The sequence below is a fragment of the Trachurus trachurus genome, assembly GCF_905171665.1.
Source record: "Trachurus trachurus genome assembly, chromosome: 22".
In the NCBI taxonomy this organism is placed as follows: domain Eukaryota; kingdom Metazoa; phylum Chordata; class Actinopteri; order Carangiformes; family Carangidae; genus Trachurus; species Trachurus trachurus.
The window spans coordinates 7,180,445-7,205,722 of NC_139907.1; the positions used below are offsets into that span (position 1 = coordinate 7,180,445).

The 25,278-nt window shown below is 41.3% G+C and overlaps 1 protein-coding gene across 2 annotated transcripts in view; it reads left to right on the top strand.

The window, feature by feature from the left end:
- dctn1b (dynactin 1b) overlaps nucleotides 1-25,278 on the top strand; it is a 58,963-nt gene that overhangs the window by 24,078 nt on the left and 9,607 nt on the right. The window contains exons 5-16 of one of the 2 annotated variants that reach the window (XM_083997936.1): nucleotides 6,857-7,033; nucleotides 10,704-10,727; nucleotides 12,076-12,273; nucleotides 13,542-13,746; nucleotides 15,495-15,573; nucleotides 16,608-16,767; nucleotides 17,690-17,794; nucleotides 19,959-20,150; nucleotides 23,276-23,392; nucleotides 23,510-23,662; nucleotides 24,515-24,675; nucleotides 24,950-25,118. In XM_083997936.1, the coding sequence (XP_083854062.1) occupies nucleotides 6,857-7,033; nucleotides 10,704-10,727; nucleotides 12,076-12,273; nucleotides 13,542-13,746; nucleotides 15,495-15,573; nucleotides 16,608-16,767; nucleotides 17,690-17,794; nucleotides 19,959-20,150; nucleotides 23,276-23,392; nucleotides 23,510-23,662; nucleotides 24,515-24,675; nucleotides 24,950-25,118 (1,740 nt within the window). The remainder of the gene's footprint in view (nucleotides 1-6,856; nucleotides 7,034-10,703; nucleotides 10,728-12,075; nucleotides 12,274-13,541; nucleotides 13,747-15,494; nucleotides 15,574-16,607; nucleotides 16,768-17,689; nucleotides 17,795-19,958; nucleotides 20,151-23,275; nucleotides 23,393-23,509; nucleotides 23,663-24,514; nucleotides 24,676-24,949; nucleotides 25,119-25,278) is intronic. The other variant, XM_083997937.1, reaches the window with a different exon arrangement.

Sequence of the window (25,278 nt, forward strand, 5' to 3'; positions counted from 1 at the left end):
CAAATTGGCCCATTGCCATAATCCCTATAGTTTTACCAGTAGGTTCGTTACCTTTATTCATCGGTGCAAACTATTTTTAGAACGGTGGAGCAGAGCCGCAAGCTGCTCAGATCTAATGGGATTTCTTGGTTTCCCTCATCAAACTCATCAAATACACGTTCCAACAACTCCAAAACGCTCTGGTGGACAAGTTGTGACCTGCACATTCACCACGCTATGAGATAATAACAGAACGTTACCAGACAGAGTTGTTTTCGAGGCAAATGCAGAGACTGCTTGCTGAAAAACTGCCCCCGACGGGAATGTGCATCGGCGGTTTTGCATGAATTTACCTAGAAAACAACTCTGTCTGGTAACGTTCTGTTATTATCTCATAGCGTGGTGAATGTGCAGGTCACAACTTGTCCACCAGAGCGTTTTCGAGTTGTTGGATTGTGTATTTGATGAATTTGATGAGGGAAACCAAGAAATCCCATGAGTCTCCGTAGCGTAGCTCTGAGCAGCTCGCGGCTCTGCTCCGCCGTTCTAAAAATAGCTTGCACCGACAATTAAAGGTAACGAACCTACTGCTATGACTACAGGGATTATGGCAATGGGCCAATTTGCCAAAATGTTGAACTATCCCTTTAAAAAAAAGTGCATACACACAACCTTTTTTTTGCAAGGATTCATACTCTTTGTGTTTTTCTTTATTAGAAGAATAAATAAACGACCATCACTGGGTTGGGCAGCAGCAATAGAAACGTTTTAACCGTCCTGAAAAATGATTCTTTACTTGTATCTGTGTGGTCGGTCGGCCCAGAGATTTGGACGGCCGCCCACACTGCAGATTTTTTCAGTTGGTTCAAGTGCGTAGCGTCGTCATACGAGTGCATGCATAATAATAAAGTGAGATGAAATGGAAATGCAGTGTGATTGTCAGGCTGATACCCGGTCGGCTGCTCCCTGTCAGATCTCTGGCTGCATCAGGGCTTTTGTGGGCAAGTTGCAAATCAATGAGCAGGAAGTGTGTGATGTGTCAGCTGGAGAGTCTCTGTGCTGAAAATATATTGATTTAATATCATATAATTACATTAGGTAGCAGATTTTATCCATGAATCTCATTGGGAGACCAAAAAAAGCATTGAAATGATCCTATTAGGTTTATTTTGTGTTTCCAAAACCTGATGTATTTTATTTCTCTGCACCTCAGAGCTCCTAATAATGAACAAACAATGCAATTTACTGTATATTTGATATAATGCCCCATATACACCGTCCTGCTCCTAGAAATACCCACTAGTGAACAGATTGTGTATTAATCCGCTGCTAAAAATAGTCCGAGGTAAAGTCACAATCTGCTCCTGTTTGAGTGAGATTACTGAGCTGCTTTTCAATAAATAGGACTAGGAGCATAAAAAAGTTAAAACAGTTTGGAAATGTGTTAACGACTGATCTGAACTTCTGAAAAGCTGCAAATGGTGGCAGGAGGCATTAATAATCGTGTTTTGGCCGTATTTGGTTGTTGAAGTAGTTGAATTTTCTCACTTTTCACTCAGCTGCAGAGTCACAGAGTGAAGCGGGCGTGGTGGTTGTTGCTGTTGGATTCTTGGTTTTGTTACAGAAGTTACAGAAGTCGCTCATTTCTATAAAAACTATAGAATCACTTAACAATAAACAATAAAAATAATCAGTCGTATCTGTTTAAATAAGTATAACATGAACATAAGACATGAGAGTTTTTATTGATCCCATGTGTGGGAAATTCACTTGTAACAGTAGCAAAGAGTACAAGATACATAAAAATGTAAAGAATTTACTATGTACAAAAATATATATATAGATATGTAGTGTGTTATGTGTAAAATATTATTTAAATAGAGAAAAAAAAACAAGAATAAATTATAAAGAAGAGAAAAAAAGCAACTTTATACAAAAAAAGAAGGAAAAAAAGAGCGATTATGGTGGAAAATTTCTAAGAATTTCACACATTAATAACCAAAAAGAAAAAAAACCTGTCTTTGTTTTTATCAGCATCCTCTAATGAGCCAATAGGAGGGAGGGATGGAGGGTTGCTAGGCGACAGACGAGGCTTGCATCAGTTTCACCTCTGTTTACAGCCCCACCCTTCGTCTCCGTCTCACATCCTGTCTTCCCTCCTCCTCCTCCTCCTCCTCCTCCTCCTCCTCTGTCTGTCCAGGATCACTGCTCCAACACACACACAGACACAGTCTCACCCCTCCCTCCCTCCCTCCCTCCCCCTGTCTGTCTGTCTGTGGTCGAGGTGGTGATGAGTGGGTGAGCAGCAGTGATCACGGGGAAGAAGAAAAAGAAGGGGAGGGAGGGAAGGAGGGAGAGAGAGTGCACAAGTGATGTAATGCATGAGCAGAGCAAATCACAATAAGCAGAGAGAGGAGGGAGGGAGGGAGGGTGAGACAGGAGAGGTAGAGGAGGAGGAAGAGGAAGGAGAGGGAAGAGAGGAAGGTTAGGGGAGGCGTCTCCTCTGAGCAGTAGCAGGTCGGAGGCTCGAGGCGGCGAGATGCCAGAGCCCTGATAGAGAGATAGATAGAGAGAGAGGAGCAGAGGAGAAGAGGAGCAGAGAGAGAAAGGGGAGGCAGCGACCGAGCAGCTCGGAGCGTCGGCGGCGGATGGATGGATTATGAGCGGAGACAGAGGACGTAAAGGAGGACGATATCAGGAAGAGGGGAAGGATAGAGGAAGGGAAGGAAGGAAAGAAAGAAGAGAGGGGGAGCCTGGGAAAAAAATCGCCGCGGCCATTTGCACCACTGCAGCCCCCCTCCCTCCTCCCCTCCCCTCCTCATACACACACACACATACACACACCGATCCGGCCGGAGCAGCTCGGCTTGGCTGCCTGTGTGACCGAGCGCTGGCTGCTGCTGCTGCTGCTGCTTCCTCTTCTTCGTCTTCCTCTTCATCAGCTGTGTGTCCGTGTCTGACATAAACCTCCCGACTCTCTGAGGATCTTTGTCCGTCTGTTTCATCACCTCTCTCTCCGTGTGTGTGTGTGTTTGTGTGTGTGTTTGGTTGGTTTCTGTGTGTGTGTTTGGTGTGTGTGTCTTCTTCCCTTGCAAATATGATGAGACAGACTCCTGCACCCCGGAAGGTACAGAACAACTCCTTATAACGATCGTCTTTTATTATCTGTTGTTGTTGGAGGATGTTTCTGTTTCTGCTTTCGATGCTGATGCCGATGATGTTGTGGTTGTGGTTGTCAACTTGTCGTCGTTGTGGTTTTTTTCCGTCATGCTCCTTATGCCGGCAGAGTAAAGTTTCAGTTCGTCCTCATTATTTCGCTTTTTGGTTGCAGCTGCCCTTCTTTTTTTTCCCCTGCTCTTTCCTCCAAAGTGACCTGTGATGTGTCCGCTGTGTACGCTGGAGTGGAGTAAACCAAACCTGCTCAGTTTTTAATTTGTGCTCCGTGTTGATTTTTTTTTTGCTAATTCACAGCTCCTTTTTCTGCAGAGTTATTTTCATGCCTTTTATTATTCATGTTGTCCACTCTACGAGCTTTAATCTTTCATTTGAATCAAATCGTTTCACTGGTGCTGCTGCTGCAGACCGGTGTGTGATTTCAGCGTTGCAGTCCGGTCCGGTGTTTCTACGGCACAGCAACAACCGTGGCTTAAGAGGGCTGTCAGCTCTTATTTGGTACAGCTGTTAGCTCGGGCTAATTTCTGCTGAATGGTCCGGCTCTAATCCAATCAAGAACGATAACTGGCCAAAGCGATGGCTGTGCCCGAGCTGGAGTACACAGAGAGAGAAAGAGAGCAAAGGACAGGAGGTGAAAGTAAAGCTTAGAAGAGAAGAAAAACACAGTGAAGTGAAAGACTCGTTGTTAGTGAGTAGAAAAGAGTTGACACAGACCTGGATACATCGTCGAAAACAGCTTTGTGTTTAGTTAAACTTTGGCAGAGCGAATATATTAAAATTTATTAAAGAATCAAACCAGTTCATCAGTTTTGGGGTCAATAAATCCTCTTATAATGTTCCATTTTTTTCCTTAAAAGAACCAAATGTCAGTTAGCATCAATCACAGAATAATCAAGAAGCTTTTACTGAGCATCTAAAATGCAGATTATTCAATTTATGTAAGTAATAAAGTTTCTAAATGAACGATGAATGAATATTTACTATTATCAGAACTTTACTGTTTAGTTTTTTGCTCTTTCTTCTCTAGTAAATCATCAAATTTCATTGGATTCATCGTCTCTGACTGATATATTTTGCAGCCTTTTGTTATAATATGGAGAAATTATACGTTACATCATCCAATTCTGCTCCAGTGCATGTCGAGGTTAATGCAATTTGAATGTGGAAAGATTTCTGAAGCCTCAGTTTTATAAAATATGTAATTTATGACCTTTTGAAAAGGAGGTCATTGGTGCAGAAATCACAGTATATTGTGACATTGATCTTTTTAGTGTTATAATAATACACTTTGTTGTAGTTCTCGTGCGGTGAATCCTCTGTTAAACCCTCCGAGGCGTCTGATCGTGATGATGTAATCCAGGTCTGAAGTTCACACTCTATAGAGCTGAGAAGAACAAACTGCTTCCTGTTTCCTCGCTGCTGCTGCACCGTGTTTTAGTGTCTGAGAACAGGCGATGTGGCGGGATAACGAGCCATTATCCCTGCTCTGTCTACTGTGTAAGCACCGTGCAACAAAATTGGACTCGGATGAACTGGATCTGCTGCGTCCCTCTGAGACACAATGCAGTCATTTAGGTCACAGCGGCAGTACCAGTCGCTGTGTCCACGGCACGGCGCTGCTTTTTTTTTTTGTTGGTCACATGATGGGCGGAGGAAAACGAGGCCCTGTAGTGGACACTGAGACTAGGACGAGAGAGCAGATCTGCAGGGAGGGAGGGATGTGGATGTGGATGTGGCAGCAGGATTGTAATAGTGGATTCACATGTAGGAGATGAAGCTCTGTTGTGGTTCTCAACAAAGAAAACGAGTTTAATATGTTTTAAATCATCTCTAAAGTCAAAGAACTTCATCAGTCTCATCTGTTTCATCGACCCATTTTGTCCCTTTGTCTGTGATTTTCCCATTTTAATATGAACTTTGCCTTGAAACACTCACTAACCCTGGCTGTTTGTTTCCTTCCCTTTCCTCCACCTCTCCTCCTCCTCCTCCTCTTTTTCCTGACTCCTCCTCTCCTCCTCCTCTTCAGACCACGGCCAGAAGGCCCAAGGTGAGCCCAGTCCTCGGCATCGTCAGGGCTTCCCATCTCTTATCAGTTTGCATTATTTATGCCTGAGGTTATTGTTTCACATGATGCAGCAAAATGTGTGTGTTTGAGTGTGTGTGTGTTTGAATGTGTGTGTCTGTGTGAGTGCATCGCCACACTTGACTCAAATCCATGTTATTTTCCATTAGAGCACTTTTGACACTTTTTTGGTTAACGGCATCAGAAACGTTGTGCACAGAAAACTACAGACTCATATTTAATGATTTTCTCTTCATCTCTTCACACTCACATCATTCACAGCTGCAGTAGGTTCAAACTCTAGCGTCCATGCCTTCAACATGTGGTTTTCCTTTTTGTTTTTTTGCTTTAAACTAGAGTCAAACCAGCCGCCAGTGTTGCTTTTGTTCAGTTCTGTCACTTTCTTTGTTTTAATTTGTCTCAGCTTGGTTTGTATAATATTTTATTGAGCAAATCTCTGTCGCCTTAATTACTAGATCTGTGGCCATGATGGAGGAGGTCCAGTACATTTTTATGGTTTAGGTTTGTTCATGTTAGTTTGGTAACTTCATAAATGGAAATTGCTTTTCCTAAAACACATGATTTATGAGTTTGTGAACCAGTTGTGACACTTTAGTTAACCTGAAAAAACATCTGGTTAACCTGCACTTGCTGCTAATGCCATTTATTTAAAGGTTATACAGGACAAAACAGGTCTTTTTTTTTATAATGAGTGTGTTTCCATGGACAATTAAAATGTCACTATGTAGTAAATCACCTTGTATCTAAATGTGGTCGTTGGATTTTTTTCTATTATAGATAATTGAATTTTTAATGGTTCCTTTTCTTCTACTGAGCCTTAAGCTAAATATACAATTTTAAAATCCTGAAGAAAAATGCATCGACCCATATTATAATTTAAAACAGTGCAGGGTCTCTTCATTCATCTGGATCCTGTTATGATCATGATGCAAAGATCAAAACCAGGATCTGAGTCTAAACTGTGAAAACATGAAAACATGAAAACTCACTCAGTGAAATCAAAGAGCAGCAGCAGCAGCAGAGGAGGAGGAGGCGAGAGAGATGAGAAGATAAAAAGTATCTCAGTTAAACGCAGTTGTTACCGAGGAGGAGACGACCTCCATCATGGCCGCCATAACACATCACGGTAACACTTTACTTGAATAGGTGTTCATAAGACTGACATAAAACTGTCATAACCATGACATAACAGCTGTCATAAACATCAATGAATACTTATGACAGCTGTCGTTAAGTGTCATTCGGTAAGTTATGTAACTTCTGATACAAAGTTGACATTGTTTGAGATGTCCTTGTTATGAGAACTTGACATAATTTTTAAAGTTTGGCAGTTAGGTCTGCTATGACAGTTTAAATTGTCTTTATGTCAAGTTGTCAGAACAAAAACATCTCAAACAATGTCAACTTTGCATCAAAAGTGACATAACTTACCGAATGACACTTAACGACAGCTGTTATAAGTATTCATTGATGGTTATGACAACTGTTATGTCAATCTCATGAATACCTATTCAAGTAAAGTGTTACCCACATCACTTATGGATCTGCTGTTTTGTTTTGTTTTGTTTTATTTTATTTTATTTTGTTTTATTCTCATCGTTTTCTCTTCGGCGTCTCCAGCAGCCGAGCCGACCTGCGGGCGCCGGAGGGAAGGGGGCGGCCTCGGGCTCGGCCTCGGCCTCGGCCGGAGAGATGAGCAGCAGCGAGCCCAGCACGCCGGCCCAGACGCCGCTGGCTGCCCCGGTCATCCCCACCCTCCACTCCCCCGGGAAACCTCCGGCCCCCGTCCCCAGTAAGGTCAGTACGAGTCTAACGTCTAAACGCAGCAGCTGCAGCAGAGACACGGACAAAACACAGAGTCAAAGGTCAAAGGTCAAAGGTCGAGTTGTCGACGCTGCAGCTGATCTGATGTGTGAGGGAGGAGAACGTTTCATCCTTTGGAAACCGTAAAAACACTTGAGCTGGTGTTTTTTTTTTATTTGACTTTATCTGCTTGAAATAAGAAAGACACACAGTATATAATCAGAGATGGACAGAGTACTCGACCTCAGTACTTGAGTAAGAGTACAAATACTACTGGTCAAAATTTACTCCGTTACAAGTAAAAGTAGCTCAGTCGACATGTTACACGAGTAAGAGTAAAAAAGTACATGCTTTTAAATTGACTTTAAAGCAGAAGTGAGTGATCCGGTCGTTTTCGCTAATGCTGCGTTCCAGGCAGGCTTTTGAAATCATAAATTACAGCTTCAAGTCACAACTTACGACTTTGTAGCGTTCCAGGCATCCTACTCGTGTTTTTCCGACCTGTTTTACCGGTGAAAGTCACTATAACGGCCACTCGTAACTTCCGACCCGTGAAATCGTACCAGTACGTCTTTTTGTACAGTCTATGTACCAGATCGAACTGGTACGACTTCACAGGTCGGAAAAAAACGAGTTTCCTTGAACGCACCATAACAGTCCTCGTCCCTACGTCACCACATTCACGGCGTTCCTTGGCTGCACACACAGCCCTGCATGCCGTTCTCTCTCCTCATTGGATAAAAACTGTAGGATACGATAAATGTTTTCTCCTCGGCTCAGAGCAGAGCAGAGTGACTGAGAGACCCGTGTTTCAGACCAAACACTCTATGTAAGTGATTGCTGTCGGAAGATATAACTATTTAAGACTTATATTAACACAAATATATCACTCACTTCTGCTTTAAGTAAAAGTAAGAGTAAATTTCTTATTTTTCACATCAGTGAATTACTATATTTTTTTCTAAATGAATTTAAGGACCTTTTAACTCCTGTTTCTGAGAATTAACTCTTTGAAACCACCTGCACTGATGTGCTGCTTTTAGGGGTTAGGGTTTCCTTCTTTGACAAACACAGCTTGTGTCCAGTAGTATTTTAGAAAAAAAAGAAAGAAAAAAATAGCAGACCTGAAAGTAACGAGTACTTTTCAGCCTTCCTAGAAATTAATTAATTGTCTTGGAAATGTATTCAAGTAAGAGTAATAAGTACCAAAGAAATCTAATACTCAAGTAAAGTACAAATCCTCTGGATATGTACTTAAGTACAGTACTCAAGTAAATTTACTCCGTTACTGTCCACCACTGTATATAATATAATATTTTGGTTTTTAAAAAGCTGAGGTTCATGTGCCAACCAGATGAAATCAGACTCAGTAACCTCGGTGTGTAAGACGAGCAGGAGTTAAATCAGATGTGACGTCTTTTTGCTCCTCTAAATACACTTTATTTAAATAAAAACCGTAGCTGTCAGTTTGTGTCGATGTCGTCGTGTCAGGAAGACGCCCGAGGCCTCAAATGTATTTTCAGAATAGACGCTGCTGCTGACGCGGAAACGGCAGAGTAACAGAAATAAAGACACTGGATATTTTTGTTTAGTTAATAATAATGTAGCTCCAGTGTTTTAATTATATAATTTAATCCAACGCATTTAATCCTCTTCAGGGTCACAGTGTATCAGAGCACACACACACACACACGTTGCTGCTGCTGCTGAGGGGAACTAAAGGTCACAGATGATTTATTAATCTGCTGATGTTTTCATAAACAAATATTCTGATTAATCACAATTATTGGCAAAATAATTTTTCTGTCTGATTAAACATCCACAACTACAATTACACACGACTTACAAATCAATTAATTGATTATTTGGTTCAGCTACTGTTCACAGAGTTATTTATTCTGCCGTTGGATTTACTTCATTGATTGGTTTGATTGATTCGCAGGTTTAACTGAAGTGTTAGTTTAAGTGTTGAGCAGCTGCTGAGACACAGTCTGGTGTCGTCTGCATAGGTGTTAAAACTGTTAACTGATTATAATGATATTGATGCTTAGTTATAAGTGTATAAAGGGAAATTAAAGGGACAATGAGGAGTTTTGGAAAGCGAAGGGTTTTCACACTACATTTCCCATGAACCTCTGCACGCACGGTGAAATTCTTGGGCCGGACGAAAGCGTAAAGAATGTTTATAAATCAAGAATGAAAGTTGGAGGTTCAAAGACGATCAGATACAGGCGTCCGACCATAAACAGCGATTTGGCAGCGTTATTCCCATGACCCACTGGGCATGCGTCCGCGAAACCGAAAGTAGGAAATGCTGCGGTGAGTCGACCACTAAATAATAATAACAATATAACGATAAAGACAAAACTATATATTTATCGAAAATGGACCCATTAACAAGTGGGTAACGTAGATTCATCCACATTAATATGAGACTTTTTTGTAACCAAATACAAACTCCTCGTTGTCCCTTTAACTGGGCCTTCAATCGAGCCCTGAGGAACGCCAAACATTTGTTTTTTTATTTCATATATCTGTTACTTAAAGGGACAACGAGGAGTTTCTATTTGGTTATAAAAAAGTCTCACGTTAATGTGGATGAATCTCCGCTACCCACACTTGTTAATGGGCCCATTTTCGATAAATATATCGTTCTGTCTCTATCGTTATTTTGTTATTATTAGTGGTGGCGGAGATGCTGGTCGAGCCGACCAGCGTTTTTTACTTTCGGTTTCGCAACGAATCATGAGAATAACGCAGCTGAATCGCCGTTTATGGTCGGAACTACGACGGTATGTGAACCTCTTTGAACCTCAGACTTTAATTCTTGATGAATGAAAACATGAGTCCGTCTTGCGCCGGTCAAAATAATTTTACGGTGCGCGCGGAGGCTCATAAATGTAGTGAGAAAACGCTTCGCTTTTCCAAAACTCCTCGTTGTCCCTTTAACCAAATAAATTGAGCTTTTTTAAAACATTTGAACAATTTTTTGTCTTCGGCTTCTGTTTGCAGTGTTATGATCAGTTAGATTTGTTTGTGATGGCTGCTGCTCTTACTGTGCATTCACACCAAAAGCTTCCAAAGCGTCAAAAACGCTCGAGGATGCGCTACAGACAAGACAGCTCCCAGAGCGCTTTGGTCGCTCGTCACGTGACTGACGTCTCTATTCTGACAGGTTACCGCCGAACCGCGTCATAGCTAATTACTCTAAAGTTAACCAAGACTCAACTTATCAACTTATCATATCATGACATATGACATATTCTTATTTTTACTATTTTGCATTATGTGCCTGTTCGTTTCTGAATTTCTGCTGTTGAACTGAACTCGTCACCAATAGATGAAATGATTAGTTCTGTAGTGGAGCCCATTTAAGCGTAAGTAAAACCCTGTCTGTGTCCAAATTATTGTGTATTTGCATCGGTGTATGTGCGTAATTATCTATGAGCGCCTTGTTAATCGGCTACAGGTCGAATCTCTTGTGTGTGTGTGTGTGTTATCTGATCTGATCTGGAGACACACACACACACACACAACGTGCACATGAATGTCACAGATTATCTCGTTAGCATTTTTGTAAAAGTCATCTGCCATTTGGCGTTTGTGTAATTGCAAAGCGGACATAATCGGTCTGATTCATATTCTGTCCCCCCCCCCCCCTCAGGAGGAGGTCGCCATGGAAACGCAGGTGCAGTGATGTGGTGTGATGTGATGTTTTTTTTTTGCTCTAAAGTGACGTTTTCTTTCTCTCTCTCTGTCTGTCTCTCTGTCTCACTAACATCTTCTAACGAGCCGTAAAAAGGTGTGATCAGCGCCGCTCTGTCTCAACCTCACACAGCGATTAAAACAACCGCGTTTGTTAGAGGATTGAACTAAGACCTCCTGCCGTGTGATTATATGTGTTGTGTGTGTGTATAAGCACATATTGTCAGTGCGTCCTCCCCGGCGAGGTGTGTGTGTGTGTTAGTGTGTGTTAGTGTGACTCTCTCTTCTCTACAGGGGAATTCTCTGCATGGCGAGTGAAATGAAAGCTTTGTGACACATAAAAAAAAAAAAAGATGAAAGCGCTGAGATCACACACACAGAGGGAGCTGTTGTTAACTCGATCTGTCGCTTTCATTATTCCTCGAGAAAAACCCGAGAAAACCATGAAAGAAAAAAAAGGACTAACGGCGAGTTAAAGGAATAGTTCACCAAAAAAAAGAAATTAAATAGTGACTCACCCTCATGCTGATGAATACTCTGGAGTCGTTTTTTATTCCTCAAAGTGCATCTGGAGACCCGGGAGGCCGGTTCGTAGTCCAATGAAATCCTTATATGAGAAAAATAGGGGCCGGCACAAAAAAACGTACATAAAACTACACAAAAACCTTTTAATATTCCTCCACACTGCTCGTCCGCTGCTATCCAAGTGTCCTGAAGGGATATAGTCCAGAGTTTACTTACTTAAACTACGTCATTGAGGCAGGTCCGGTCACGTCCACGTGAATGCAAGAGCGTGCAGCAGAAATTTCAACACAGGACTGTTCAGGCTGTAAAAATGTCCTAAATGACTTTGCTTCGAGTAAACTCTGGACTATATCCCTCAGGACACTTGGATTGGAGGAGCAGTATGGAGGAATATTAAATGGTTTTTGTGTAGTTTTATGGACGTTTTTGTGTCGGGTGCTATTGACTCTCTCTCAGTTTTCGTTGGACTACGAACCGGCCTCCCGGGTCTCCAGATGCACTTTGAGGAATAAAAAACTACTCCGGAGTATTCATCAGCATGAGGGTGAGTCAATAATGACTGAATTTCATTTTTTGGTGAACTATTCCTTTAACTCGGCGTTAGTCCTTTTTTTTCTTTCATGGTTTCTCGGGTTTTTCTCAATAATGACTGAATTTCATTTTTTTTTGGTGAACTATTCCTGTAACGCCTTCGTTTGTGTCGCAGCGCTTTCACTTTTTAAACGTGTGATTATTCAGCTTCCTTCACTGTTGCTGTTGTCTCTATTCTTCTATTCACCGTTTCGGTCTCGGTCTCCGTCCTGCAGGAGGAGGAGGCGCTCCGGGCTCAGGTGAAGGACCTGGAGGAGAAGCTGGAGACGCTGAAGATGAAGCGGACGGAGGACAAAGCCAAGCTGAAGGAGCTGGAGAAGCACAAGATCCAACTGGAGCAGCTGCAGGAGTGGAAGAACAAGATGCAGGAGCAGCAGACGGAGCTGCAGAAACAGCTCAAGGAGGCCAAGAGGGTGAGAGGCAGCAGATGGACGGAGAGAGGAGAGGAGAGAGAGAGACGTACAGGGATCCTTAAAAAGTCTTAAAAGGGATAGTTCAACACTTTGACAAATTGGCCCATTGCCGTAATCCCTATAGTCATAGCAGTAGGTTTGTTACCTTTAATTGTCGGTGCAAGCTGTTTTTAGAACGGCGGAGCAGAGTCGTGAGCTGCTCAGAGCTACGCTACGGAGGCTAATGAGATTTCTTGGTTTCCTTCATCAAACTCATCAAATACACAATCCAACAACTCCAAAACGCTCTGGTGGACAAGTTGTGACCTGCACATTCACCACGCTATGAGATAATAACACAACGTTATGAGACAGAGTTGTTTTAGATGTAAATTCATGCAAAACAGCTGATGCGCGTTGCCTTCACAGGGACAGTTTTTCAGCAAGCAGTCTCTGTATTTACCTCGAAAACGGCTCTGTTTCGTAACGTTCTGTTATTATCTCATAGCGTGGTGAATGTGCAGGTCACAACTTGTCCACAAAAGCGTTTTGGAGTTTGTGTATTTGATGAGTTTGATGAGGGAAACCAAGAAAAATTCAGCTCGCGGCTCTGCTCCGCCGTTCTAAAAATAGCTTGCACCGACAATTAAAGATAACGAACATATACTGCTATGACTATAGCGATTATGGCAATGGGCCAATTTGCCAAAATGTTGAACTATCCCTTTAAAAGGCATTGAATTCATTAATCTAAAAACAAGGCCTTAATTGGCATTAAAATGTCTTAAATCAATTTTTCAAAAGTCTTTAAAATGTTAACACATGGTAAGTGGTATTTTATGGTTGTAATTAGTCTCAAATCTCAAAATAATTGGTGACATTCTGACATAGAGAAGTTAGTGGCGGCCGTCAACGCTAAATTTCTCACCGCCACCAGCTCCCGAGTCAGTGGTTTTTTTTTTTTTTTTTCTCGGACTTTTTATGCATTTATTTTGAAAGGACAGCTGGAAAGAGACACAATCCAATGTTCATGTAGCAGTCACTTTACCTTAGATCACATAGGAAAGTGGGTAAAATTGTCCCTAACCCTATGTACTGTAATTGATGTGGTGTTTTTTTTCTTTTTTCTGCATTTGTGTTTATTATGAAGTCGGTCTTAAATTTCATTTCAAGTGGCTTTAAAAAAGTCTTAAATTTAACTTGGCTTAAGCTGTAGGAACCCTGTCGAAGGTTTTTACACACTGTATTAACGCCTGTGTGTGTGTGTGTGTGTGTGTGTGTGTGTGCAGGAGGCTAAAGAAGCTCTGGAGGCGAAGGAGCACTACATGGAGGAGATGTCGGACACGGCGGACGCCATTGAGATGGCGACGCTGGACAAGGAGATGGCCGAGGAGAGGGCCGAGTCTCTGCAGCTCGAGGTCGACTCCATGAAGGAGAAGGTGGACGAGCTCACCATGGACCTGGAGATCCTCAAGCACGAGATCGAGGAGAAAGGTACAGTACAGAGACGGAAATAAAAACACAGAGCTATTTCTGTACGAGTCGAGGTCAGAAGGTCGATGATGGGATGAGCTGGAGCGAGATACTGAACCCTGAAGACCTTCTGTCACTTAAAGAGGAACGATGCAAGCCCGGTCGCTTCTCTGCTGTTTTGCTAAACCTCCTCCCGGCCATGTGCATTTGTTTTTATAACAAAGCCGGCGAAAGCAATCCATGGAGCGATGGATAACTTTATATACTTAATACCTCTGTCAAATAGAAGGAATTTCTTAATTTTTTCAGTTACAGATCAGTATTTCAACTCAGATTTGACATAAATAGGACATGGAGGAAAGTCTGGAGCCATGACCAATTTATTTAAAGAGACCCGGCCAGAGGAGTTTGGTTTTGGTTTAAAAAAAGTCTCATATTAATGAATCTATGTTACCCACACTAGTTAATGTGTCCATTTTTGATCGTTTTGTCTTTATAGTTGTTTTGATATTATTTTTAGTGGTCAACTCACCCAGCATTTCATAGTTTCAGTTTCGCGGACGCTGCCCGGCGGGTCATGGGAATAACGCAGCCGGATCGCTAGTTGGCATCGTTTATGGTCGGAACTACGACGGTATCTGATCGTCTTTGAACCTCCGACTTTCGTTCTTGATTAAGGCAAACATTCTTGGCAAATGCTTTCGCTTTTGCCCATCTTGCGCCGGTCCAAGAATTTCACCGTGCACGTTGAGGCTAATGGGAAATGTAGTGTGAAACACGTTGAACAAAAATAAGCATGTCCAAAATTATTCATACCCCAGTGATACCAAGACAAATAGCCATAGGATGTTCAAACAAACTGTTCTCGTTAAGGGACTAAAGTGTTTACAATTATTTTCAATGTTTCTGGAGGTTTTTTGACTGTAAAAGTTCACTTGCTTGTGACATTTCAGTCATTTTAATGTCAATGCGAGACTTGAGAGCTCAGTGAGGAAGGACGGAAAAGGATACAAAAAAGGTGCCAATGTCAACGGTGCAAAGTATCATCAAGAAGTACCAAAAATGTAATACTGTGAAAACCCTCCAAGGATGCGGTCCAAAGTCAGTAGTGTCACCTCGGCAGAGAGTAAGAAAGATCAAACGAGATGTTGAAAACAATCCAAGGACTACTAGTGTAGATGCTCTGGCTGTGATACAAAAAAAAACAGTGAATTTTTTTAATGGAAATATATTTGTGACCTGTTTCAGTTTCTTAATCATCATCCGTTCCTTTAATAAAAGGAAAAATCAATAGACTATCTGAGGAAAACAAAGTTATGTGTGAGGAAAAAAAACAACAAAGTTTCTGCAGTGTTTGAAAAGCAAAGTGAAATGTCACTGCTCCTGTTTCTGCACTGGAGGTCGTTGTGAAATTAAACGTGTTAAAAGTGTAATGGCGTGTGTAATATATTAGTTTTTTGTCGCTGTCAAGTGGCACAGAAGCAGAAATAAGTCATGTTGGTCTCTGACGTGATCGGACTGTGGAAACGGCGTTGAGCTGCTCTGCTCTGACCCGACCGACGCTCGGTGATTTATTGTCGCCTTGATCCTGGAAAAGTTTCTTTTTTTTACTGCTGCAGCGACTGAAGCCAAATCATAGGAAGAAGAAAAAGAAGAACTGCACCATTTGTTTAATGAAATTTGTCCTGGCAACATGAATTTTCAGTTTTTGAGTCCGTCAGACACAGATGTTGTAAACCCAGCTGTGTTTTTGTGTCTCTCTCTCTCAGGGTCGGATGGAGCTGCCTCCAGTTATCACGTGAAACAGCTGGAAGAGCAGAACGGTCGACTAAAAGAAGCTCTGGTCAGGTGGGTTTCACCTGCACAAAATGTCACAAATCAAATCACTTTAGAAAACTGGAAATGTCAAGGTCAAAGAGGTAAGCAACAAATGAACTATAGTACTACTAAATGAAGGATATAACAACTTTCCCAGCAAAGTGGCTGTGCAATGAATCAAAAAGATGCGTATTATAGCCATAATAAGGATTTTAGAATCAATACACTTGCACTCAATATTTTTTCTCTCCAAATTTCTTTATTCAATTTCTGCTGGCCGCACAGAAAAGTGCATCAGTTTCACATCACGTCAGAGCGTCTGCATTAGAGTGAAAGAAAACCCCAACATGAATCCCACTATCCGTCCAGACAAACGTGTCAGATGTGGTCACAGTAACCAACTAAATTGTTTCATAGCAACATATAACAACACAAGTAAATAATTTAAGTACAGTAAGACAAAATAGAGTAAAATATTGGAATGATAAAGAAGAAAGGAAGCGTAACCTTTAATTTACAGGCCGCTAATTACGAGAAAATGTCAAGAAATAGCCAAGAAGTCACAACTAATTTGCGTCACAATGTCTAGAAATAGCCTAAAAATAACGTTCAATATGGAGAAATATAGCCAATAAATAACAATTGATTGTGTAGAAACAGCCCAGAAATAATTGACAATTGCAAAGACTTGTTGGAGAAATATTTTGGCCTTTCCCAAAAAATTCAAAGCATGAAAAGCATGTGCAATCTTTATGAAAAACATGACATTACTATAAAATTGACGGTTATTTCTTGGCTATTTGTTGACATTATCACATAATTAGCAGCCTAAAGTGCTACCAAAGGAAGACAAAAACATAAAAGGTAAATAGATGTTACACTCAATCTTCTGTCCACATACACAACCCTGTTCTTCATAGAAAACTTTATTTAAAAACCCACATTTCTACTTATTTCTATATCTGATGCAGCAGGGTAGGTCACAGCCCTCTGACTTGTCCACCATGTTCCCGTACCTGTACTGTGTCGTCTGTCTCTAACGATGTGTGTTTGCTGTGGTTCAGGATGCGAGATCTGTCGGCGTCAGAGAAGCAGGAGCACGTGAAGCTGCAGAAGCAGATGGAGAAGAAGAACGTGGAGCTGGACTCTCTGAGAAGCCACAAGGAGAAGCTGCAGGAGGAGATGTCGGCGGCGGAGAAGACCATCGACGAGCTGAAGGAGCAGGTTCGGTTCAGTTTATTTCGGTCTTGACATGATGGCACCTCATTGACCAATAGAAACTACAGCTCAACATGAATACAGCAGCGAGACAAGGTATAAGAAAAAGCGACAAAACAAGAAATACGCAAATCAAAGTAAATAATAAGTACCGTAAATAAAGAAAACATACAATCGACATTTAGACTGAAAAGGTGTAGGCTGAAGCTTAGCTTATTTTGCCTATTACAAATCAGGATATTAAAGGTAGAGTTCAACATTTTGGCAAACTGGCTCATTGCCATAATCCCTATAGTCAGACAGAGTTGTTTTAGAGGTAAATGCAGAGACTGCTTGCCGAAAAACTGTCCCTGAAGGCAACCCGAATCAGCGGTTTTGCATGAAACAACTCTGTCTGGTAACGTTCTGTTATTATCTCATAGCGTGGTGAATGTGCAGGTCACAACTTGTCCACCAGAGCGTTTTGGAGTTGCTGGATTGTGTATTTGATGAGTTTGATGAAGGAAACCAAGAAATCCCATTAGCCTCCGTAGTGTAGCTCTGAACAGCTCGCGGCTCTGCTCCGCTGTTCTAAAAATAGCTTGCACCGACAAATACAGTTAAGGTAAAAAAAAAACCTACTGCTAAAACTATAGGGATTATGGCAATGGGCCAATTTGCCAAAATGTTGAACTATCCCTTTAAAAACTATGCAATCTCCTGTTTCCTTTCATCAGCAAATAAACAAAGTCAAAAAGAAGAGAAAAATGGTGGTGATGGTTATGGTTCTTCTGCATGTTTTTAGGTCATTCTCCAGATTATCCCACAGATTGACGGCTTTTACCGTTGCACATCTTAGTCGAGGTGCAGCTGCAGAGACATAAATCAACCTGCAGACCTCCACGTAGTTTTGTGTTGTACTTAAACGACGGCGTTCGCTCTGCTTCAGGTGGACGCAGCCTTGGGGGCGGAGGAGATGGTGGAGACCCTGACGGAGAGGAACCTGGACCTGGAGGAGAAAGTCCGGGAGATGAGAGAGACGGTGGCCGACCTGGTGAGTGAAACACGTCAAAAAACAACAACACTGAAAAAACACCCACAAGACTGATGCAGCTCATTTATTTTAAAGAAAGTTGCAGTATCAATCAAAAAAACCTCCGTAAGAGCAGCAGGCGGCTGTGTTTCCTGCTCCATCCCCCTCCCTCTAATTAAAGTGCTGCTGTTTGCTGAGTCATTTCATTATCGATATGGACCGAGGTCGTTAATATGCTCGTACAGTAACAGTAACAGTAACGGTGCTGCCCTCTGGTGTTTGGAGCACCGACCTCGATCGGGACAAATGAGTCGTTGCAGAAACGAAATCAATCATGACACAGAGAGTGGAAGTTTTTAAAGTGATCGTGGCTTTCCAATCATTATGTGGGGGAAAAGTTTTACCTGAGAGTTTTCAAGTTTAAATGAATTGTCAGTAACATTTAGTGAAACTTTGGGGGATGTAGTTTTAAACAAAGACCCACCTTGACTTACACAGGGTGGACACAATAATAACAACACACTGTCTTTAAAATGATCGTCCAGAATGAATCAGCAGCTTTCTACAAAACAAACTGGATATATGTATATATATATATATATATATATTTATATAATCAGATTTTATTTTATTTTCAGAACTTACATTACAATAATATGTCAAATAAGCCATTTATTTTCTTTTTTTCTGTGTTTTATTATTACTACTATTATTTCTATATTATGTTGTGCAAAGAATTTGTTTAGTAGCAATCAGGAAGCTTTGTACTATTTGCATATTCGGAATAAACAGTACAAGCAAACAATAATGCATATAACCTTACATCGATAAGTGGTTCTTCCTCACTAAATGTATGTATTTATTGTATATGCAACACATAATTTATTGCTTTTGTATGCGTTTGTTTAGCTTTTGCTGTGTTTTCTTTGTGTTATGTTTTAGTTTAGTTTTCTTCTTCTCTCACTTTTACTTTATATGAACTGAAAAATGTATTGTTACGTAAGTATGATTAATTTGATCGTGTTTTATTATTTTTTTGACTCTCTGGTTGCCAATAAAAATTTTAAAGAGTAGTGGTCTGAGCTCAGGGGGGGAAAACAAATAAGTAAAAATGAAATGGAGTAGAAAATGATAAGAAAATAATAAAACAGGACAAAAACAAAACAGATAGATAAATGGTAAATGGTCTTGTATTTATATAGCGCTTTTCCATCTCAACGATACCCAAAGCGCTTTACAGTACAGTACATCACATTCACCCATTCACACACACACTCACACACTGATGGCGGAAGCTGCCATGCAAGGCGCGAACCACGACCCATCAGGAGCAAGGTGGGTAAGGTGTCTTGCCCAAGGACACTACAGCAGCAACCGGGACAGAGCGGGATTCGAACCGCCAACCCTCTGATCATTGGACGAGCCGCTCTACCACCTGAGCCACTGCCGCCCCGATAGATAGATAGATAGATAGATAGATAGATAGATAGATAGATAGATAGATAGATAGATAGATAGATAGATAGATAGATAGATAGATAGATAGATAGATAGATAGATAGATAGATAGATAGATAGATAGATAGATAGATAGATAGATAGATAGATAGATAGATAGATAGATAGATAGATATACTTTATTGATCCCAAGCTGGGAAATTACAGTGCAGCAGCAGCGTAACACAGACACACAGTGACGATACAGTGACGATAACAACATATAGTATAAGAATATAAAGAATAAGAATATAAAGAACAAACTATACATAATAAAATAGCAAAATATAAAGAACAAACTATACATAAAGAAAGAAAGCATCAACATATCACCAGTTGGAGTACTATGTGTCCTTGTACATGTTAAATAACATTTATTAGCATCACTCAGATCAGTCTCAGTGTGTCGCCTCGGGATAATTGCACTTAGATCTGAAGGCAGGTAATTTAATCAGAGGCCGCCATATGTCCAAACCTGGACATTGTAACCTTCATGGAGGAGGATTTACTGCAGCATCGTTGTATTAGACTGCGTTAGTTTCAGTCAGGTGTAACTAAATAAACTCCCTCCTGAGTGCAATGACAGAAAGTCTCCAGCACAAACACCTCTGTGATGTTTTTTTTTTCCAAACTCTGAGCTTTTATCTGAATGAATCATATCATAATCAGTGTTTCTGTCGCTGCGCAGGAAGCCATCAACGAGATGAACGACGAGCTGCAGGAGAACGCCAGAGAGACGGAGCTGGAGCTGAGGGAGATGTTGGACCTCGGCGCCGCCAGAGTGAGAGAGTCTGAGAAACGGGTGGAAGCGGCTCAGGAGACGGTGGCCGACTACCAGCAGACCATCAAGAAGTACCGCGAGCTCACGGCTCACCTGCAGGTCGGACACACACTCACAGCAGCAGCAGCCCTCTGTTACTGCCAATAATACTGATTATGGATTATTTACTAACCTACAAACGTATTTCTTTTTTCTAATCTGTCTACTCTGTGGCGTGTTTTTAACCCATCTATGGTTTTTAATCTGAAATGGTACTGAGTTCAGCTGAAAGTGCAGCCTGGGGTTGATATTCAAAGTGATATAGTACTGCGTGGGATACTGAATGTCATCTAGGCCCACTACAAGTCACAAAATAAACCAATAGACAATGCTTTTTTAAAAATGTTTTGCAGTTTAAAGAGGAACTATGTATGCCTGGTCTCTTTTCCGCTGTTTTGCTAACCCTCCTCCCGGCCATGTGCAATTTGTTTAATCTGTCATAAACAAGAGATTACGGTTACGGGGCCTGTTAGTGTCGCGTTGTTGGTTGTTTTTCAGCCAAGAAACGCTAGGTAGCCTCCCTGTAACAAGTTAGTTCATTTATTAAACCATCACTATTACTCCAAAACTGTTTAATTAAAGTAAAAATGTAGCATAGATATGAATCCTGCATAGTTCCTCTTTAAATAAACTGCAACAGCAATATAACAATTTGAAGTCTTACTAGTACTACTAAAGATTTTTGTAATTACGCACAGGGTTCCTACGCAAGTATGGAAAGTATGCAATAGTATGGAATTTGATTTTATACATTTCCAGGTCTGGAAAAGTATAGAAAATGGAAATTATTGTATGGAAATATATTTATCTTAATACTTATCGATGTTTGGTCTTATCTGAAGTTATTTGGGTTAATTATTTTGTATGTGCTATTGTACCTAGCTACAATATCCTGGAAATTATTTGGTGACATAATGGCACACACATACAGAATAATGAAAACAAATGATTAATTGCATAATTTATTTACATGATTGACATCTATTTACTCAAATATCACAAATTATTTGAAATTTTTTACTGAGAAGTCTGGAAATTAGGGTCTGGGAAAAGGTATGGAATTTGGAAATTTCAAATGTGTAGGAACCCTGTACGCAGAATTTCTCTTTGGGTCGACAGAAGTTACACACTTCACCCCCACTGGTCAGGTGTTTAGTTCGCAGTGATGGGAATAAAATAAACGGCGTTACTAACGGCGTTATCTTTTTCAGTAACGAGTAATCTAACTAATTACTATTTCCACCGTTACAACGCCGTTACCGTTACCGACAATTAAATGAGGCGCGTTACAAACTACTCAGTGAAGCCGTTGTCCTCCGACTTGGCTCATCTCAGACACAGAAGCTGCTAAACTGTTGTTGTTTTTTCCTCCTCTCCTTTGGTGAGGGGAGGGGGGAGGAGGGAGGGACGAGACAACCGCATAAGTGATGATGATTGGTTGAGGCAGAGTAAGGTTTCATGCTAAGCCAATCAGAGGCAGTGTTCAGTTTGTACACAAACCACACACGCACGCAGTTTAGCCTCACACACACAAACTAGCAGAGGGAAGCTGCCGAGATCGGAGGGAAAGTGGAAACAGACACTACTTTAATCTCCCTGAGGTAAAAGACAAGAACATGTGAGGTGTAGCTACATTATGTCCCGGAGCGAAGTGTTTGTCCTGAGCTTCTGCTCACCTGACTCTGTGCAGCTTCTTCATTAAATCCAAACAGTCCGACACAGCGACGCACTGCTCCTCTTGACTCTAAAGTCTCTGTAGCTCATCAGCTGGAACTCTTCCAGAGCAGCTACAGCAGCGTTGTGACCTCAACCATGGTTGGTGAGAGCAGAAATGTTGTTGTTGTAGTGAAAATGGGCGGGCTCGTGAAGACGCGAATTTACACAAAGTCAAAACGAGCGATAAATCGCATTTCTCGCGTATCTCGCGTTTGGTCGCGCGTATAAACTCGAGCGAAAAAAAAGCGTTCCTCGTGTTTGGTGGGAAGCCCCTCGTGGGTCTTCCCACCAAACACGATGAAAAGGACGAAGACGCGAAGGTCCCGTCGCCATAAAAGAATCGGGTGTAGCGTCGCAAAAAAAAAAAAGTCGCGTATACCGCGTCTCGCGCCTAATCGCGTCTTTGCGTCACGGCCTTTTACACCGCGGACGTAACGAATAAACGGTGACGGTGTGAACGAACAACATAGAACAGGACCAGACGTGGCGTTGTTTCCTCTTTTCACCTACAGCTCCACTCTCCCTTACTTACACTAACTACTGTTATTGTTGAGGCCAGATAATTGTGGGATTTGTAGTTTTTGACCAATCGTGTGCTCTTTCTTTTTGTGATTTTTCCGGTTCACACATGTTTGTTTTTTTTAGGGGCAAATGCGAGTGAAATGCTCGCCCATGGTGGGCATAAGAAAATGTAAGACCTGTCTAAAATTATTTAAGACTTGAACACAATAATTCAACAAATTTAAGACATTTTAAGACCTAAAATTTAGATTTTCACATTTTAGACTTTTTAAGACCCCGCGCGCATACCCTGTTATTTCATATAAAAGTTTAAGTGCATACATATTTTATGATGCTGTGTATTATATATTTAAGACCATCTTAGAATTTTCTAATAAATGTAATACTTTTTAAGGCCTTAATTTTAGATACATGAATTTAAGACTTTTTAAGGATCCGCAGATACCCTGTTGTGCGCTCGCAGCAGGACAGATAATCAGATGGATAATCGGTAAAGTTAATAATTTCACTTAATGTGGCCATGAATAAATTAATTTCGATGTTTCGCCTGTTATTAAACGCAAATCTTGAATAGGTCTCCGCTGTTTTCACATTTAAAAAGGTCTTTGTTGTCTTTGTACAGAGACAATATGAGATTTGCTTGTAGCCACAGCACTTAAAAAACCCACTGTAACCTATTTTCATAGGCACACCAGCCTCGCTTTCAATAAAACACACACTCGCATTCCATAATTGCGATCATTGAAATATATGAAAACAATAAAATACAATTTAAAAATGAGAGAAAAAAAATCAAAATTCTTCGACATATTTAAACTTAAAAAAAAAGAAAGAAAAAGTAACGCACGTTCCCAACACTGTTAGTTCGGCTATGATCATATACATGTAGCCTATGTGTTTATTATTGGCTGGTTTCTCCTCATTGCTCCTGTGCGTTTGTGCTGCAGGAGGTGAACAGAGAGCTGACCAGCCAACAGGAGGCTTCGGCCGAGCTGCAGCAGCAGCCGCCGGCAGAGATGTTCGACTTCAAGATCAAGTTTGCAGAGACGAAGGCCTACGCCAAGGTCAGACAGAGAGACACGGCCGCTGAATAACAAGCAGCTCTCTCTCTTTTTTATTCTTCAGGATGAAAAGATTCATCTTTTAAAGTTGTTTTTTTTTCTCTCCTTGTCTGTGTTCAGGCCATTGAGATGGAGCTGAGGAAGATGGAGGTGGGTCAGGCCAACAGACACGTTTCTCTCCTCACATCCTTCATGCCCGAGTCCTTCCTTCGTCACGGAGGAGACCACGACTGCATCCTGGTGCTGCTGCTCATCCCCCGCCTCATCTGCAAGGTACACACACACACACACACACACACACACACACACACACACACACACACACACAGACACAACATATTGACGCACAGAGCTGCTGTTTCCACATTAAGGCGAGACACTACAGGCAAAATTTTTTGAGATTTTGGCCTATTTTGCTTCCTTAACACGTCTTCTTTCAGACTAGAGGAAAGAACTGGTAGAAAATCCACATTAAGGGGTTTTTATTATACTTCATTTTGTTTTCTCTCGTCTGTACATTTCTCCTAAATTCACCAAAAGTTAGCATGCTATTGTGCCGTGCCTCAAATCTTTACAGGCTGTTTTCTCAAAATGAGTTTTTCTTTATACTCTGAGCTAGAAATCTCCACAGCAGCAGCGCCTACAGACAACAAACCTCCCAGTTTTATTCATTTCTATATTTTTACAGATGGGTTTGTTGATATATCATTTACAGCCTGATTTATACAACATTTTATTCCTAAAAACCCGACGAAATTGGATTTTTCTGACAGTTTTTCCTCATTTTTGTATGGAGTAATACAAAGAGATATTCAAAATCCCCTCTGTAAAAACTTTTGACCCTTATATGTCAACAAAATAAAACAAGTTTAGCTGTATCCAATGTTCAGATTTCTGTTCTGGAAATGTATGCAAATGAGTGCATATTTCATTAGATATTGCCTCATTTACACATTTAAACAAAAAATAACTGTCTTAGTGTAAGTGATAAACTTGGGAAGATTCATGGTGATATCTGTTAGTTAAATTTTTTACCCTATTCACCTGTAGTGTTTCACCTTACACAGATAAACAACAGTGTGTTTGTGTGTGTTCTGTGTGTGTGTGTGTTCTGTGTGTTTCCAGGCCGAGCTGATCAGCAAACAGGCGCAGGAGAAGTTCGACCTGAACGAGAACTGCGTGGAGCGAGTCGGGCTGAGAGGAGCCGTCGGCGAGCAGCTGAGCTTCGCCGGCGGTTTGGTTTACTCGCTCAGTCTGCTGCAGGCCACGCTGCACAAATACGAGCAGTACGTCTCACACACACACACACACACACACACACACACACACACACACACACACACACACACATGCACACTTCACATATACACAACAGGACGCGACTGATGCACTCATGGTTCCTCATTTATTTAAAAAAATGTCATTTTCCTGCATCTATATCTTCACTGCTGGACTTTAACTTCAGGTTGAAACAGTATCTGAGGTTCACAGTGCATCAGAAGCATTACGCATCTCACTAGTGTGTGTGTGTGTGTGTGTGTGTGTGTGTGTGTGTGTCAGGGCTCTGGCTCAGTGCGGTGTGGACGTGTACAAGAAGATCGGCGCTCTGTACCCGGAGATGAGCGTCCACGAGCGGTCGCTGGACTTCCTCATCGACCTGCTGCACAAAGACCAGCTGGACGAGACCGTCAACGTGGAGCCGCTCACCAAGGCCATTAAATACTATCAGGTACAAAGGACAGAGACAGTCAGTCATTTCTCTGTTGACAGGAAATTGATATTATTTTTGTATTTTAGTAATTTATGAAGTGTAAACATTTGCAGGCGATCGTGGCGAATTTGATTTTATATGAAGCAATGCAATAGTTAAACTTCTTCCCCACAACAAT